The sequence below is a fragment of the Perca flavescens genome, chromosome 17 (assembly GCF_004354835.1).
Source record: "Perca flavescens isolate YP-PL-M2 chromosome 17, PFLA_1.0, whole genome shotgun sequence".
Taxonomy (NCBI): domain Eukaryota; kingdom Metazoa; phylum Chordata; class Actinopteri; order Perciformes; family Percidae; genus Perca; species Perca flavescens.
The window spans coordinates 1-14,480 of record NC_041347.1 but is presented as its reverse complement, the minus strand read 5'-3'; the positions used below and the strand labels follow the sequence as shown (position 1 = coordinate 14,480).

Genomic DNA, 14,480 nt, shown 5'->3' with positions numbered 1-14,480 from the left:
ACCAGGCTTATATACATCTTCAGAGTGACAGCACATACGCACTTGGCTTAGTATGACGCTACAATTTTGACAGGCAATCTGATACACATGAAGACAATCAGAGAAATGCAAGAGACATCTTGGAGTCATCTCACCTCCTCCTCCCTGTACAACTTTCACCCCCCCGTTACATCTTAACTTGCATGAGAAAACTAGAGATAGTTTTAGGGTGACCTTGTACGTTTATCGGTTCAGGCTCACATAATGTTCCAGACTGGATGTCTCACAAAGTTAGAATCAAAATCTACATGTGGAAAATGAGAAACTCTTTCAGCATTTGTGAGAGCAGTAAAGTAGAAATAAAACATAAAAATATAAGGAATTGTGCTTAAATGTAATTTTGCCATTACACCAGTTCCCATAGACCTCAACTATGAATAAAGTGTTCCTGGGGGAAAAAATATGTCAATGTATAACTTCCACCAGTTTCCACTAGCATTTGTTATGTGGTTATTTTAATATCTTGCTACACTAAATTAATTCCTCATTTCAAATGCCAAATAATGTTCAGTTTCTTCTACCATTCAGTATATGATGTTAGTGATCTGCAAATCCTAGGAATCCAATACAGAAGTCACGAAAACAGAATTATGACTGAAATCAATAAAAAAAATTGCTAATTAATATTGAGCTGAGGCTCTTTCCTGGTTTTGCTTGAGCTAATGGAGATTGACATCTAACTGGATACGGCCTTAAATGAACACACTCCTGTGTTTATGAATACGCTGCAGATGAAACAGTTGGTCAGTCAATTTGTCATTTTATTCATTACGTTATTCAGTGCAACTTAACCAACAGTGAGTGGTTTTCCACTAGGTGTATACATTGACACTGCAGCCAGGTGAGATGATATGTACTACCAGTTGGACTGCATGTTCTGAATGTTTTTCACAGCTAATGCATTATGTACATTGTAATAAACCATGAGAACCAACCTTTGTAATGTCATACGATACAACCAAACAATGCAAAACACTGCTGTCCTCCATACACCCTAAAGTGCTTTAATAAGTATAGAGTGACTGTTGCTATACACTTTGAACCTTACCTCACTCAAGTTAAAGCTAAAACGTAGAAAACGTTAAGGACATCAAATTTAACAGCTGATATAGTCTTGACTAACTTCATAGCACAAGTTCATTGAAAGGATGCTGCAACAACAGAAGTGGAACTACACAAACATTTGGTGTTTTTCTTTTAAGAAATGAAGACTCAATCTGAGCAATCCAGACAGTTTTCAGTGCAATCTCACACAGCAGCAACATGAGAATCCATCCCCAGAACATTCAATACTTGGTCACATATTTTTTATTATTTATATATGCAACATGTTTATTTCCTATAGGGACGTACAGTACATTTGTTCTCGATTTTCAGGTCATTTTCCTTTGGTAATAAATGTTGAACCCATTTCACGTGGCCTACATATGATCATTGTACCTTCTGAAATTGTATTTTAATTATTCGATGAGTCCAAAGATCATCTAAATGCTGAGACCCATAGGCGCCGATACCGTGGGTGCTCCGGAGCTCGAGCACCCACGGAAAATACTGAGCACCCACGTGTGCCAGACTGCCAGTAGGACACACGTCTGTCATTGTGTGATTGGTGAAAATACCTCAAAATCCCCCCACTTAGCGCACGATGCATCTCCAATATTTACCTGTGTTTTACCCCTTCTCTGGTTATGCAACTGTTTAGAAAGATGCAGTTTTTTACGGTCTGGTAGAATGAATCTGTCTCTGTTAATCCAGTTCGTTTCGATAGCCAGGCCCAGGTCTACTAATTCATGTTTAGGCCTAGGCTACTAGACAGGTGGCATTGATTCTTAATTTCCCACAAAGCTGATCGCGGTTATGTGTCAGTTAAACTTTTCATCTCCAATCCTATCTGTATTTGTGAGAAGTGGCGATGTCCTGAGTTGAAATATAGCCTACTTTATGGCTTTATTTTCGAGTTAATAGGCGTTGTGTGTTTGTGTTGGCTACTGTCCATTTCCTAAGTTTCTGAAATGCAAACCCTTTTTCTTTTTTTTTTTTTTTTTTTTTTTTAAAAAGGGCGTGCGCCTGTGAGCACCCACGGAGGAAAACATAAATCGCCGCCTATGCTGAGAACAATGTCCCAGGAAAAACATCAAATGTTGTATTTATTAGAAGAACGTTTCAGCTACAAGATGTTGCTAATCACCCAGCTCTAATTCCAAAACGTCTTAGTGTTGCACTTAACAAATACAGTATGTGACTATGAACTCACTTTACTATACATATACGGCATATCTCTTTTCCCACTTTCCAGATTTCCCTGCCTGTCTTCCTTCAGTTGTTGGAGTTGATGTCTGCCTCATCTTTATCCTCACTGCTCTCCTTGAAGCTTTCCTTGGTGGCTCCCTCTTTCTCCCTCTGGCTGCTCCTGGACGCTGACGCTCGAGGCTGGTAGCTGTAGCTGGCAGCACCAAAGGATATCCCTGAGTTAAAGTGAGTCTCCTCCCCCTCCAGCAGTTTCCTCATAGGACCAAAGGAAACAAATGTCAAACTTAATACCTCACAATGCTTAAAGAATTTATTCAAAAGTCTATTGGCCAAGAGATCTTTTGTTCTGTTTGCTCTTTAATGCAATGAGCACCTGTAGGCAGCTATCTCTATATCCAGGGCCATCTTGACATTGAGCAGGTCTTGATACTCTCTCAGGTGCTGGGCCATCTCACCCTTCATGTTCCTCAGCTCAGTATCCAGGTGGCCAATAGTGTCCTGTGGCATAGTAAATAAAAAAGGAGGGAGATTATCAGTAGTGTCTTAACAATAAATTCACGTACTTAGCATGTACTATATAGACTGTTTTTAATCCACTCGGATAGGCTTTTCTGTGTTATAAATGTTGGCCATTGTTCCCTTAAAGGAATACCTTTGGGGCTTAGCTGTACTTTATCTAAGAAGCCAGTGAAAGCAGATGGCCTTCCTGTGTCTGATTTAGCAGGTCAGAGGGTAATCTAATAGACACACAGGGTCAATTCCCTCAGAACACTTTCAGTCAGTGTCACAGTCACGCAGGCTTGTTAACGTAACTACCACACACGAAAGGTCATGTTCTCACTTCAGACTTGAAACTGAGTGAGATGATATTGACACTCGGGGCCCTATCTTGCGTCTGGCACAGCACGGCTGCAAAGCCCGACGCAAGTGTCTTTGCTAGTTTAGGATCGACGCAGTTGTCAATTTCACGTCCAGTGGCCACGTCGTTTAAATAACAAATGCACCTGCGCCCATCTTTGTGCCCATGGGTGTGCTGGTCTTACAGGGAGGTGTATTCAGGTGCATTATTGGCATACTGCTATCTTGAGGCAGCGGGAAGTGATCGCGCCATTGACCAACAAAAACCTGGTCTAAAGTCAATTTCATTGTTAGCCTAGGCTCGTGCACAGCACGCGCACACAATGCTTGTCTCACACACACACACACACACACACACACACACACACACACACGCACACACACACACACACACACACACACACACACACACAAAAAAGATTACAAATAAAAATATTACGGTGCAAATCCGCCATCATAATAGCAATGCGCCAACGTACTGCATGTTCCGCCCAAAACACACCTATGAATTAATGAAGACACTAAGTACAACCCTTTTGAACCATGCGCCCGGACCCTTTTTTCCGCCATCAAACTAGCAAAAGTGGATTTGGACACGCCATAAACACACCTGCGCCATGCTCTTCACGCCGTGCGCTTAGATCGTTAATATAGGGCCCTAAATTGTCAAACTTACTTTATGTAAATAACTGTATTTGAGAAAGGTTATTATTACAGACAGGCTTTACTTATTTGTAATTTCCACTGATTTAAAAAGTGGCTTTTGTCACATTTTAGTGGGAAGCCTCCCTGCTATTTTTCCCTGTCCATGTTCTTGTTTGTGAGTTTTCTGATACTGCTGTTTGCTGTCAAAGGAATAGTTGATGAGAAGATCGATACCGCTCTCATATCTGTCTGGTAAATATGAAGCTACAGTCGGCAGCCAGTTAGGCAAGCTTAGCACAATGACTACAAACGGTGGGAAACACCTGAGCTGGCTTTGTCCAAAAGGTAATAAAACCTGCCAACCAGTACCAAAGTGTAATGTTGTAGTTTTAGGGGGAAGGTTATGCGCTGGTTATTTCTTGGCTGGGAACAGTGACTTCTTGAAGTTTTGTCACTGTGAGGTTGCCAGGAAAAACTCCAAGAAGTCACTAGTTGTGAAATCACTCAAAATGAGTTTTTTGAGACAGTGTTAATTTAGCTTTTATTGGAGAATTTTCTGTTAGAAGCCAAACTTGGGCACAGGGACCTACGAGTTGGCATAAGAATGACACTCCAAGAGTGTATGAGTGAATGTTTTAAATTGTAAGATAGTCCATATGCTCCTCGCCTCGACCCAGTCCTTGACATATAAAAGTTGGGGCTCCCTTAGCTAACAGCTTTACTCAAGCTGTGACATAATTCACGAGGAACTTGAGCCTGAGATCTGCTCCCTTCCAATCCTATTATTCCAGAGTTGTAGGCGGTAATGACCTCCATGCAGACTGTGCCAGCAGTGCTTCTGCAGGTGACTGGGTATTTTTTTTCCCAGCACATTTTAATATTGTATCTTTTACTGTTACAATGCCTGCTCAAAAAACTGCATGGAATTCGTTTATACATATTATACATATTATTTCAATGGTAAAAAGTCTGTCACAGCAACTTTGTGTACTGTCTAAAATGTTACATTAAATATTAAAGGGTTACTTCACCCAAATTATAGGTTATATATGTAAAAATGATTTTATTTGCCCATGCTTATTTGCCCATGGAACTAATTTCTATCAAAAAAATAGAAATTGTTGTTTGTTCTTTGGAAAGAAAGAAAAAATAAAGTTTTCAGTGTACCCAAATGAAATTCCATTTACCTCCATTGTATTGCGGTGGAGTCAGAAATCTCTAAACCTGGATAACTAAAACTACTAACTGCATGGCCACAAACCAGAAGAGGTAAATGAGAAAATCTGCCTGCATGGCTGTGACTTCAGCGTTGTGTGCGTCCTCCATCTCTGTGATCTGCCTCTCCAAAGACTCGTTGGCGCTCCTCAGGGACTCTATCTCAATCGTCTTGGATTGCAGCTGCCTCCTGAACTCACTGATCTCCTCCCTGCTAGCCCGCATGGCCTCGTTGGTCCTGGCGGCCTGCTCGCTGAGGCTGGCAAACTTGCTCTTGTACCACTCCTCGGCAGACTGCAGGTTTTTGGAGGCGATGGACTCGTACTGGTTGCGGATCTCCTTCAGAGCCGAGGTGAGGTCCGGTTTGGCGGGTTCAAGCTCCACGGAGACATGCTGCTCCTCCATCATGCTGCTCAGCTCGTGGATTTCCTCATCGTGTACTTTCCTCAGGAAGGAGATTTCATCCATCAGTGACTCCACACGGCGCTCCAGGTCCAGGCGAACGGCTGTGGCGTCATCCACATCCTTCCGGAAGGACCTCAAAGTCTGCTCAGCTTCCTCCCGTACCCTCATCTCCTCATCATACTTCACACTGAGCTTCTGAAGTGAGACATGAGAGGAGAGTTCAGACATGAGAGGATGGGAGGGATGTTGGATGACACAAAGAGAAAGATGAAATAACTGATTTCTACATGGAAATTGGGCTTTGCAGCAGTAAATACTAATAGGATATAAGATATATAAAAACAGAGTAGAAGAACAAATCTTGTTACATTCTCAGTGGCGGTTCTAGACCATTTCAAGTGGAGGGGTCAGGCTGGGTCCACATGCGATTTTAGGGGTGCCAAATAAATTAAGCAAAAGTGTTACATATTACCAATCCTCCATAGGTTGGGTTCTCCAAAAGACTAACAATACACATGTAATAATATACTCAATTCAGTGTTGACCTAAATTTTATTCATCACCGCACATGAATAATATCCCGTCTTTGGTGATAAAATTAGGTTAAAAAAATATAAGAAAATATTTGCCACAGTTAGGGGGCCAGAGGGGGAATCGAGGCTTAATATTAAAGGGGCAGTGACCACCCTTGCCCCACCCAAGAACCGCCCCTGTACATTCTCCTTATCCAAATACCAGCCAATGGTTTTACCTGCAGCTCGTCCTCCATGTTGTTCCTCTCGATCAGGATGCGGTTTTTGTCCCGGCTCAGCTCATCCACCTGCGAGCGCAGTTCTATCAGCTCCTGCTGGTAGAGATGAGCCACACGGGATGGCTCGCCCTGCTTCTGCCGCAGTGACACCAGCTCCATCTCCAACACCTTATTCTGCTGCTCCAAGTGGCGCACTTTATCAATGAACACGGCGAAGCGGTCATTCAGACCCTATGCAAAAGGATAAACGCTTGTTTATCATCACACACAATCCTCCATTGAGTTGGAACACCAGACAGGCAGCAGACCACTTGATTCACTTAACCTTAAACTTGCTGTAAAAGGTCCTGCATCTAATATCATTTACCATCCAAACTTTCAAATATAGTTATTTTAATAACTTACATTTTTGAACACAATGTGAATTAATTCATAACTAACAATGTGTTAAAGCTGCACTAGACAAGCTTAAAGTTGCATTTATTTTTCAACTTTGATCTCTAAACACAACATTGACATAAATCCGCCTTACAAAGTAATTATGGCTAACGTGTCTATGGGAAAATAAACCTACTTCTCACTTGATTTATTACCTCGACTAGTTTATGGTCTCAATCGCTAGTTTTAAGTCTTCTTCAATACAGCATGCTGTTCGTTTGTAGTAAATTGTGGTCCCATTTGTCTTAAAATAGACAGTAAAGCAGGGCATGTTTCAGGGCATCGTAAGCTGGTAACTTAAAAGAAAGTCTACCAATTTTCTGTGTCCTAGCCTACTGCTGTACATGCAGATGAATGGCGCCAGTACCCGAAGGTCAAACAAAGACGACAAAAACTTGCGTCAGCCATGTCAAAAACAGCAACTTTCCCTCTCAATTGTTTAGCTTAGTGCAGCGCCATTGAAATCGTTAGGCTTGTTCGAGATGAACTGCGCCTCGCCTGTAAAGTGGACGAGAACAGGCGGGAGCAGCGACAAAAATCTGCTGTCTAGTCGGACAGTTTCCAGCCATTTCCAGCAGCCTTCAGGCTGAACAGGAAGTGACAGAAACACTGTAGGCTAGATAATCTGTAATCTGAACAGAATTAGTCTCTCTGACTTCTAAACGTCACTACCAGCCACACAACATACAGAATAAGTCTTTAAATCAGACAAATAGCAGTTAAAATCCCTCCAAATCAAAAAGAAATAAAAAAGTTTATATAAAACGTCATCATGTTGAGTCGATTCTGAACCAATCAGCTGTTAGATCAGCTGAGAGGCCGGCGTTTCCCAGCATGCCCTGGGTCCGCCTGGGTCTTGCAGTCGGTGAAAAGCAACTGCGCTGCCTGCGTCTCAGAACTGCGGCCGTCTTGATCTCGTGAGGTTATCGTTGCCCACGTGTGCATGACGCCAGAGCAAGTCGGGATCAAGTCGGACACAAATATAACCGACATGCATTGGGCAGTGATCGCCGGTGATCGAATATGCGCAGATCTGGCTCATCTCGAACGAGCCTAATGATGACACTGGCTTGTGTCATCTTTTCCAGCTCCACCCTATTGTCCAAAATACCAAAATGGCTTTCGAAAAGGCAGTCCATAAACCAATGGGTTAAGTCACTGATGCCACAATTTTTTTTTTTTTAAACAATCTCTTATTACTAACAACATTAATGATGGCTCTGTTCTATTTAAGTGGCCCTGTAAGCCATGATTGTGAATGAGCCAACATGTACAATACAAGGACCCTGAAACTATAGAAGCTAACTGGAACTCAACCATTATTCGTTTTATTGTTTACACCCTTAATATATGCACTAAAACGTGTCTGGATCTTTGAGTGGTAGAAGGGCCAGGCCACCTTTTGCAAGATTTGAAAATGATTGTTGCTTTCATCATGGTAAAAGCAAGGAACTGTTTGCAGTGTCATTACATTGGTTAAGAGCTTCATAAAAGTCTGAATGAGGTCATTCTGACAGAGAAGAGTTTTTTTCTCTCTCTCCCTCTATCTAAACTGATTTTGTCCTACTCAGATACTCAAGGACACTAGTCAGAAATTGTGGACCGGATTAGCTGTGACAAGTGTTATAAGAGTTATAATTTGTTTCAACCCGTCACACATACCTGCAGCTGCTCCTTCTCGTTAGTTCGAATAACTTTGAATTCATTGTTGACCACGGAGGTCTGAGTCAAGTCAAGGGAGTCGCTGGGTACCGGAGAATAAGAGGTGGAGCGACCGATCCGTCTGTACAGGCTCAGGGAGGACCCGCTGTTGCGGGAGCCCGCCATGGACCTGAGCCCCGGGGAGCCCCGGTGAGAGGCGCTGCCCATGCGAGAGGAGGACACGGGGAACTTGGGAGAATCCCCGAAAATCTTCCGGTAGGACGACGAGGTGTAACGGTCTCCGTGACTCATCTTTGCTGAAGTCAGAGATAAAACTAAGGGGCTTAAAGAGCTTTGCAGGAGTTTATAGACTGAGGGCTGCAGGTGGAGCGAACCATTTTACGCACGAAGGTACACGATTGTGTAACATTTGTGCAGTGGAGAAAAATGTTGAGTGGGGTGTTGTAAGTTAAAGTGATAAAAGCAAACACCGATGTAGGCCTAATTTTTTTTTTTATTAAAGATGCCATACATTCCTCGAGATCATTTCGCGTGCGTAAAGTGATGGAACCGTCCAATTGATACTCCAGTAGAGTAAAAAATACCTCAAACTCACAGCCTACTTCCGTACAGTTGTTGAACAAATGTAGCCTGCTTTCCCCCACTGCACACAGGCCAATCATGACAACAGACAGAATCACAGCGACAGTGCTGCACTGTGATGCTGTGTGAAAAGGAGGTTTGAGGGGGATGTGTGGGTGGCTGGTTTGAGACCAGTGGAGGTGTCGGTAAGAACAGTTCTGTCCAGTCACTTTCAATTCCACGATTCTTTTATTCCAAGCATTTATCAAAGAGACAGGTTACAGATTTGTATGGTTATGTGTGTGGTTTCTGAGGGGGAAGGATATGGGATACAGTTAGCGTCACAATGCCACAATTAATTTGGATAACAAACATACATACATTATCTGCTCTGTTCTTAACCTAACAAGGAATATAACTACTCAAATGCACATATCTTACAGGTAACTGAAATGAGCAATGTAAACCTATTCAACTTGTCAATATACAGCACCTTTAAACAGCTCACAAACAAATGAATAGGGATGGCTGACGCGAAACTGACGTTCCGAAGCTTTGTCGAGATCCCGAAGCGCAGATGTTTCGAAACACTAATCCGAAGCGTGATTCAAAACACCCATGTCACGTGACTACGGCTAAATGAAGCTTCGGAGTGTTTCGACAGGTGGCATGGTCCGCCGAATCAGAGTTTGATTGACAGGGAACAGACCACACAATCGCACATCTGTATAAAAGTGAAGTCAATACATCTTGACCTCTTGGGTTTTTGTGAGAGGAGTTTGATTTTGAGATAGCGGATTTTTGGTGATACAGTGACATTTATAGTGCGATTTGTTTGGTTATATTTAGGCTTACATTTAAATTTACACATTGACTGATAGGCTAGAGACAGACGCTCCGTTTTCATTTTGAGCCACAAATGTCAAAATCAGGCCCATCATAATAAACATCAACAGCAGTCGAAACACAGGACAGTTCATGGGATGATCGTACCAGATGATACACAATGCTACAGCTGATGCCACAGTGGAAGTGAAAAAATACTTCAACTATGCATTTTTTGCCCACAACTCATGATCCCCTAACTTACTGGAAAGAAAGTGCAGTAATCTTTCCTCATTTGTATTTCCTTGCTAAAAGATATCTTCGCATGCCAGCAACAAAATGTCCCTTGTGAGAGGATTTTTTCAAAGGCTGGAGAAATCTGTAAAAAAAGAAGTAGGCCAAGTCCTTCCACAGCAGAGAAATTAATATTTTTGAATAAAAATCTATAAAAAAGTGAGACATTGTGGCTTGATTTTTTTTATTAATATTCATTTTTCATGACCAAAATAACATTATGCACAGTGAGGAGCCTACAAGCTTCACATATTAGAAAAATACAATACATTATTTTTTTTAAATGGCTCGTTGTCAAGGTTGTTTCAGATCAACATCTGCAAGTGACCACTATTTGTCATCGTTGAGACGGGTGTCGGATTGTTTCGAAGCCTCGACACAATGGCACATTTGCGTCAACGGTTTCATTGCTTCACGAAGCCTTGATCTGCCCACCACTACAAATGAATGCAATATAAAAGCACCTAACGGTAGGGATGGCTGAAGTGAAACTGACGTTCCGAAGCTTTGTCGAGATCCCGAAGCGCAGATGTTTCGAAACACTGATTCAAAACACCCATGTCACGTGACTACGGCTAAATGAAACATCGGAGTGTTTCAACAGGTGGCATGAATCAGCGTTTGATTGACAGGGTCGGGAACACACAATCGCACATCAGTATAAAAGTGAAGTCAACGCATCTTGACCTCGTGGGTTTTTGGGAGAGGAGTTTGATTTTGAGATAGCGGATTTTTGGTGATAGTGCGAGTTTAGTTATATTTAGGCTTACATTTAAATTTACACATTGACTGATAGGCTAGAGACAGAGTATACATAGTGACACATTAACATATTGATAGGTAGATACATATATAGATACAGATAGATATATAGATCGATAATTATGATTGAAATATAATAAACTGTTGGGACATTCATATTTTTGAATAAAAATATATAAAGAATTGACATTGTGGCTTGATTTCTTTTATTAATATTCTTTTGTCATGACCAAAATAACATTATGCACAGTGAGGAGCCTACAGGTTACAAGCTTCACATATTAGAAAGATACAATAATAAAAAATGGTTCATTGTCAAGGTTGTTTTAGATCAACACCTGCAAGTGACCACTAAGTGTCATCGTTGAGACGGGTGTTGGATTGTTTCGAAGCCTCGACACAGTATGGCACATTTGCTTCAACGGTTTCATTGTTTCACGAAGCCTCGATCTGCCCACCACTACCTAACGGCACAAACAGAAAAGAATGCCAGATTGTCACTCGCTTACATTAGCATGTTCATTTCATCAAAGTATAAAAGTATGAAACTTACATAGCTTAATAACACACACACAAGGAAGGAGACACAGCATTTCCAGCATCAAAGATCCTCCATGTGGTATGAACAAAAGAAAAGGGATTGTGTGCATAGGTGCTGTCTAATAAAGTCTGTGGCTGATTGAGGCTAATTGCAGGTGTGGTGAACTACAGGGGGAACTGAGTGGCAAAGAAAAGGGGGCGTGGCAACTGCAGGACAGAGCTGAAATCTTCCAAACAGCCACCCCCAAATTTGCATTGCAAATTTGTTAGATTGGAAGGTCATGGGGGTTCAGGTAGGGCAGGGAGTGGGATGAGGTGGGCAACGGGTCTTGTGTACAGTTTGTCCCCCACTTTGACGATGGAGGGAAATCACTCGGGGGAGCTGAGGGTTGAGAATGAGGACAGCAGTGTTTGGTTGGTGGTCAGGATTATCAGTGCGCCATTTCTGTCTAGACTGGAGAGAGGGAAGATAATGTCTGAGGAATTGGGCCCAGAAATGGTCTGTTTTTTCTTATTCAGGCTGCTCTAAAAACCAAACCTCCATATTAGCCAGACTCATTTCACCCCAGGGTGTTAGGATACACATCCCTTAATGTCCCTGTGCATTTTTGGAGCATTCTGATGAAGAAAAGTTTAAATAAAGGCTTAAATGTCAACTTAAAGTTATATTTCAACTCTGTTTGGGGCTGCTATTTAAAGCCATATTGTAAGTCTTTTCACCCCAGGGTGATAGTATACACATCCCTTAACCCTTGTGTTGTCCTTTGGGTCACAGGGACCCGTTCAGTTTATTTTACTTTTTGTATTGGCCTGTCGTTGTGCTTCGGGTCTCTGTGACCCTGGCCAATGTTCAGTGGTATTTCCCTGCTACCGCAGCACTGGCCTTCGGGTCTCTGTGACCCATACGTTATTCCGTGGTATTTCCCTGCTACCGCGGCCCTGGCCTTTGGGTCTCTGTGACCCATACGTTATTCCGTGGTATTTCCCTGCTACCGCGGCCCTGGCCTTCGGGTCTCTGTGACCCATACGTTATTCCGTGGTATTTCTCCAATACAGCGGCCCTGGCCTTCGGGTCTCTGTGACCCGTACGTTACTCAGTGGTATTCAGGGCACTCCAGCCTGGCTCGTAGTAGTAACACAGAAATGGTAAGGGAAAGGGGGAAAGAAACAAACCTCATCCTCGTCATACTAAACACTTTTGTTATACACACACACATATACACTGTTCACATTTGTCTTGTTTTTGTCATCTTTGCTTTGTCTTGTTCTTTTGGACCTTTGTACTCTGTTCAGCAGCCGGTTGCGACGCCGGCATGGCCCGTTGTGACTCTAAATTTGGAGCTGCATCGTTTTATCAAATGTGCAGAACAAGAGGCACGCTCAGTACGCGTAACACGCATAGCACGCGAGGCACATGCAGCACGCAATGTGTGTGTGAAGAGATGGAAGACAAAAACACAGAAGTGGAGGAAGAAGAAGAAGAAGAAGAAGAAGAAGAAGAGGAAGAAAAAAAAGTTGATGATGATGACCAGAGCGACTCTGACGAGGAAGACGAATGGTCATCCGGCGGGTGTGCGTCAGAAGACGACAGAGACCACAACAACGAGAAGGAGAACAAGAACAACAGAGTACGCGGCCACACGCGTCCACAACATACTCTCCACGTTCGACCTGTTGGTCACGCGGCGCATACTAGAGATCATGACCGCCACGAACCTCGAGGGCCTGAGGAAATGCGGCAACGACTGGAAAATGACGGACGTCACGGAGCTGCGCGGCTACCTCGGGCTGCTGCTCCTCGCCGGCGTGTACAGGTCCCGAAACGAGGCCCTGGAGAGCCTGTGGCACAAGGAGAGCGGCAGGGCCATTTTCCGCGGCACAATGTCGCTCAAGCGATTCCACGCGCTCTCGCGAGTGCTGCGATTCGACAACCGCGAGACAAGAGGCGCCAGACGAGCCTCGGACAAACTGGCGGCCATACAAGAAGTGTGGGACGCGTGGGTGCGGCGGCTGCCTCGCGTCTATAACCCGGGCCCCGACGTGACCGTGGACGAGCAGCTGGTGTGGGTGTGTGTGTCTTTTTCATCGTCACTCTTCTCCTCCCATGCTCATCGTTCTCCTCGTTGTCAGTCACGTCCACCAAGGTCGATGCTCCTTCCGCCAGTACATGCCCAGCAAGCCCGCCAGGTACGGACTCAAGTCGTGGGTGGCCTGCGACGCCGGCTCCAGCTACACGTGGAACATGCAGGTCTACACGGGCAAGTCTGAGCGGCGAGCCCGAGAGGAATCGGGGCGCCCGAGTGGCGATGGACCTGACCGAGGGCCTGCGGGGCCCCCGCAATGTGACGTGCAACAACTTTTTCACCTCCTACGAGCTGGCCCGGCGGCTCCTCCACAACAGGGACCTCACCGTGGTTGGCACGATGCGCAAAAACAAGCCCAAGCTGGTCTTCTCGTCCAGGGTCGCCTTCACGCCCACCGTCACTCTGGTGTCCTACGTGCCCAAGAGGAACAGGAACGTGGTGCTGCTGAGCATGCTGCACACGGGACGCGCGGGTCAGCGCCTCCAGGGCCGCCAAGGCCGACGTCATCCTGCACTACAACAGCACCAGGGGCGGCGTGGACAACCTGGACAAGCTCGTCGGCACGTACAGCTGCTGCAGGAAGATGGCGCGCTGGCCCCTCGCCCTGTTCCACAACATCCTCGACGTGTCCGCCTACAACGCCTTTGTGCTCAGGCGAGCGCTCAGGCCCGAGTGGCTGCGCGGTAAGCACAACAGGCACAGGGCTTTCCTCGAGCAGCTGGGCAGGGCGCTTGTCACTCCGCTCATCGAGAGACGCGAGCGTCTCCCTCGCACGCAAGCGTCCGCCGCGCTCGTCAAAGTCGTCGCGCCAAGGTCAGGCGCGCCGAGGTCAGGCGCTGGTGTCAAGCGAGCCCGACAGGACCAGCGAGGAGACGAGGAGGAAGACGAGGAGGAAGACAAGGAGGACGAAGACGAGGAAGAGGACGAAAACGGCGGTTTGAGCTTCGTCTTTGCCTTTACGCTGCACAAAAAAAACAACCAGCGACATCAACTTTCCAATGCAAAAAGGGTCCATGAGGCCAGTAGCGAGAGACAAAAATGTCATTGACTAGGCGAGGGTGCCGGAGACCCCAAGGGCCAAGTAGTTGACGTGGCAAGGCGGTCAAATAGTAGGCTAGGGTTCCGGGGACCCGAAGGACGAGGCGAGCGTG

General features: G+C 44.7%; 1 protein-coding gene and 1 pseudogene across 1 annotated transcript; one reads left to right on the top strand and one right to left on the bottom strand.

Annotated features, from left to right (window-relative positions):
• Nucleotides 1–2,111: 2,111 nt before the first annotated feature.
• On the bottom strand, nucleotides 2,112–8,693 carry LOC114572086 (alpha-internexin). Its single transcript, XM_028603526.1, has 5 exons — nucleotides 8,264–8,693; nucleotides 6,164–6,394; nucleotides 5,080–5,607; nucleotides 2,663–2,787; nucleotides 2,112–2,542 (listed from the first exon to the last, which is right to left on the bottom strand). The coding sequence occupies exons 1-5, from the start codon at nucleotides 8,552–8,554 to the stop codon at nucleotides 2,356–2,358; spliced, it is 1,362 nt and encodes a 453-aa protein (XP_028459327.1). The 5' UTR covers nucleotides 8,555–8,693; the 3' UTR covers nucleotides 2,112–2,355.
• Nucleotides 8,694–12,769: 4,076 nt separating this feature from the next.
• LOC114572468 (piggyBac transposable element-derived protein 4-like) lies at nucleotides 12,770–14,351 on the top strand (annotated as a pseudogene).
• The last annotated feature ends 129 nt before the right edge of the window (nucleotides 14,352–14,480 follow it).

Bases quoted from the DNA above. Each gene is read 5' to 3' on its own strand.
- LOC114572086 (XM_028603526.1), bottom strand. From the start codon at position 8,554: ATGAGTCACGGAGACCGTTACACCTCGTCGTCCTACCGGAAGATTTTC. The intron at 5,608-6,163 runs GTAAAACCATTG...GTCTCACTTCAG, and splicing joins ACATGGAGGACGAGCTGCAG to AAGCTCAGTGTGAAGTATGA. The intron at 2,788-5,079 runs GCAGATTTTCTC...ACTATGCCACAG, and splicing joins CTGAAGTCACAGCCATGCAG to GACACTATTGGCCACCTGGA.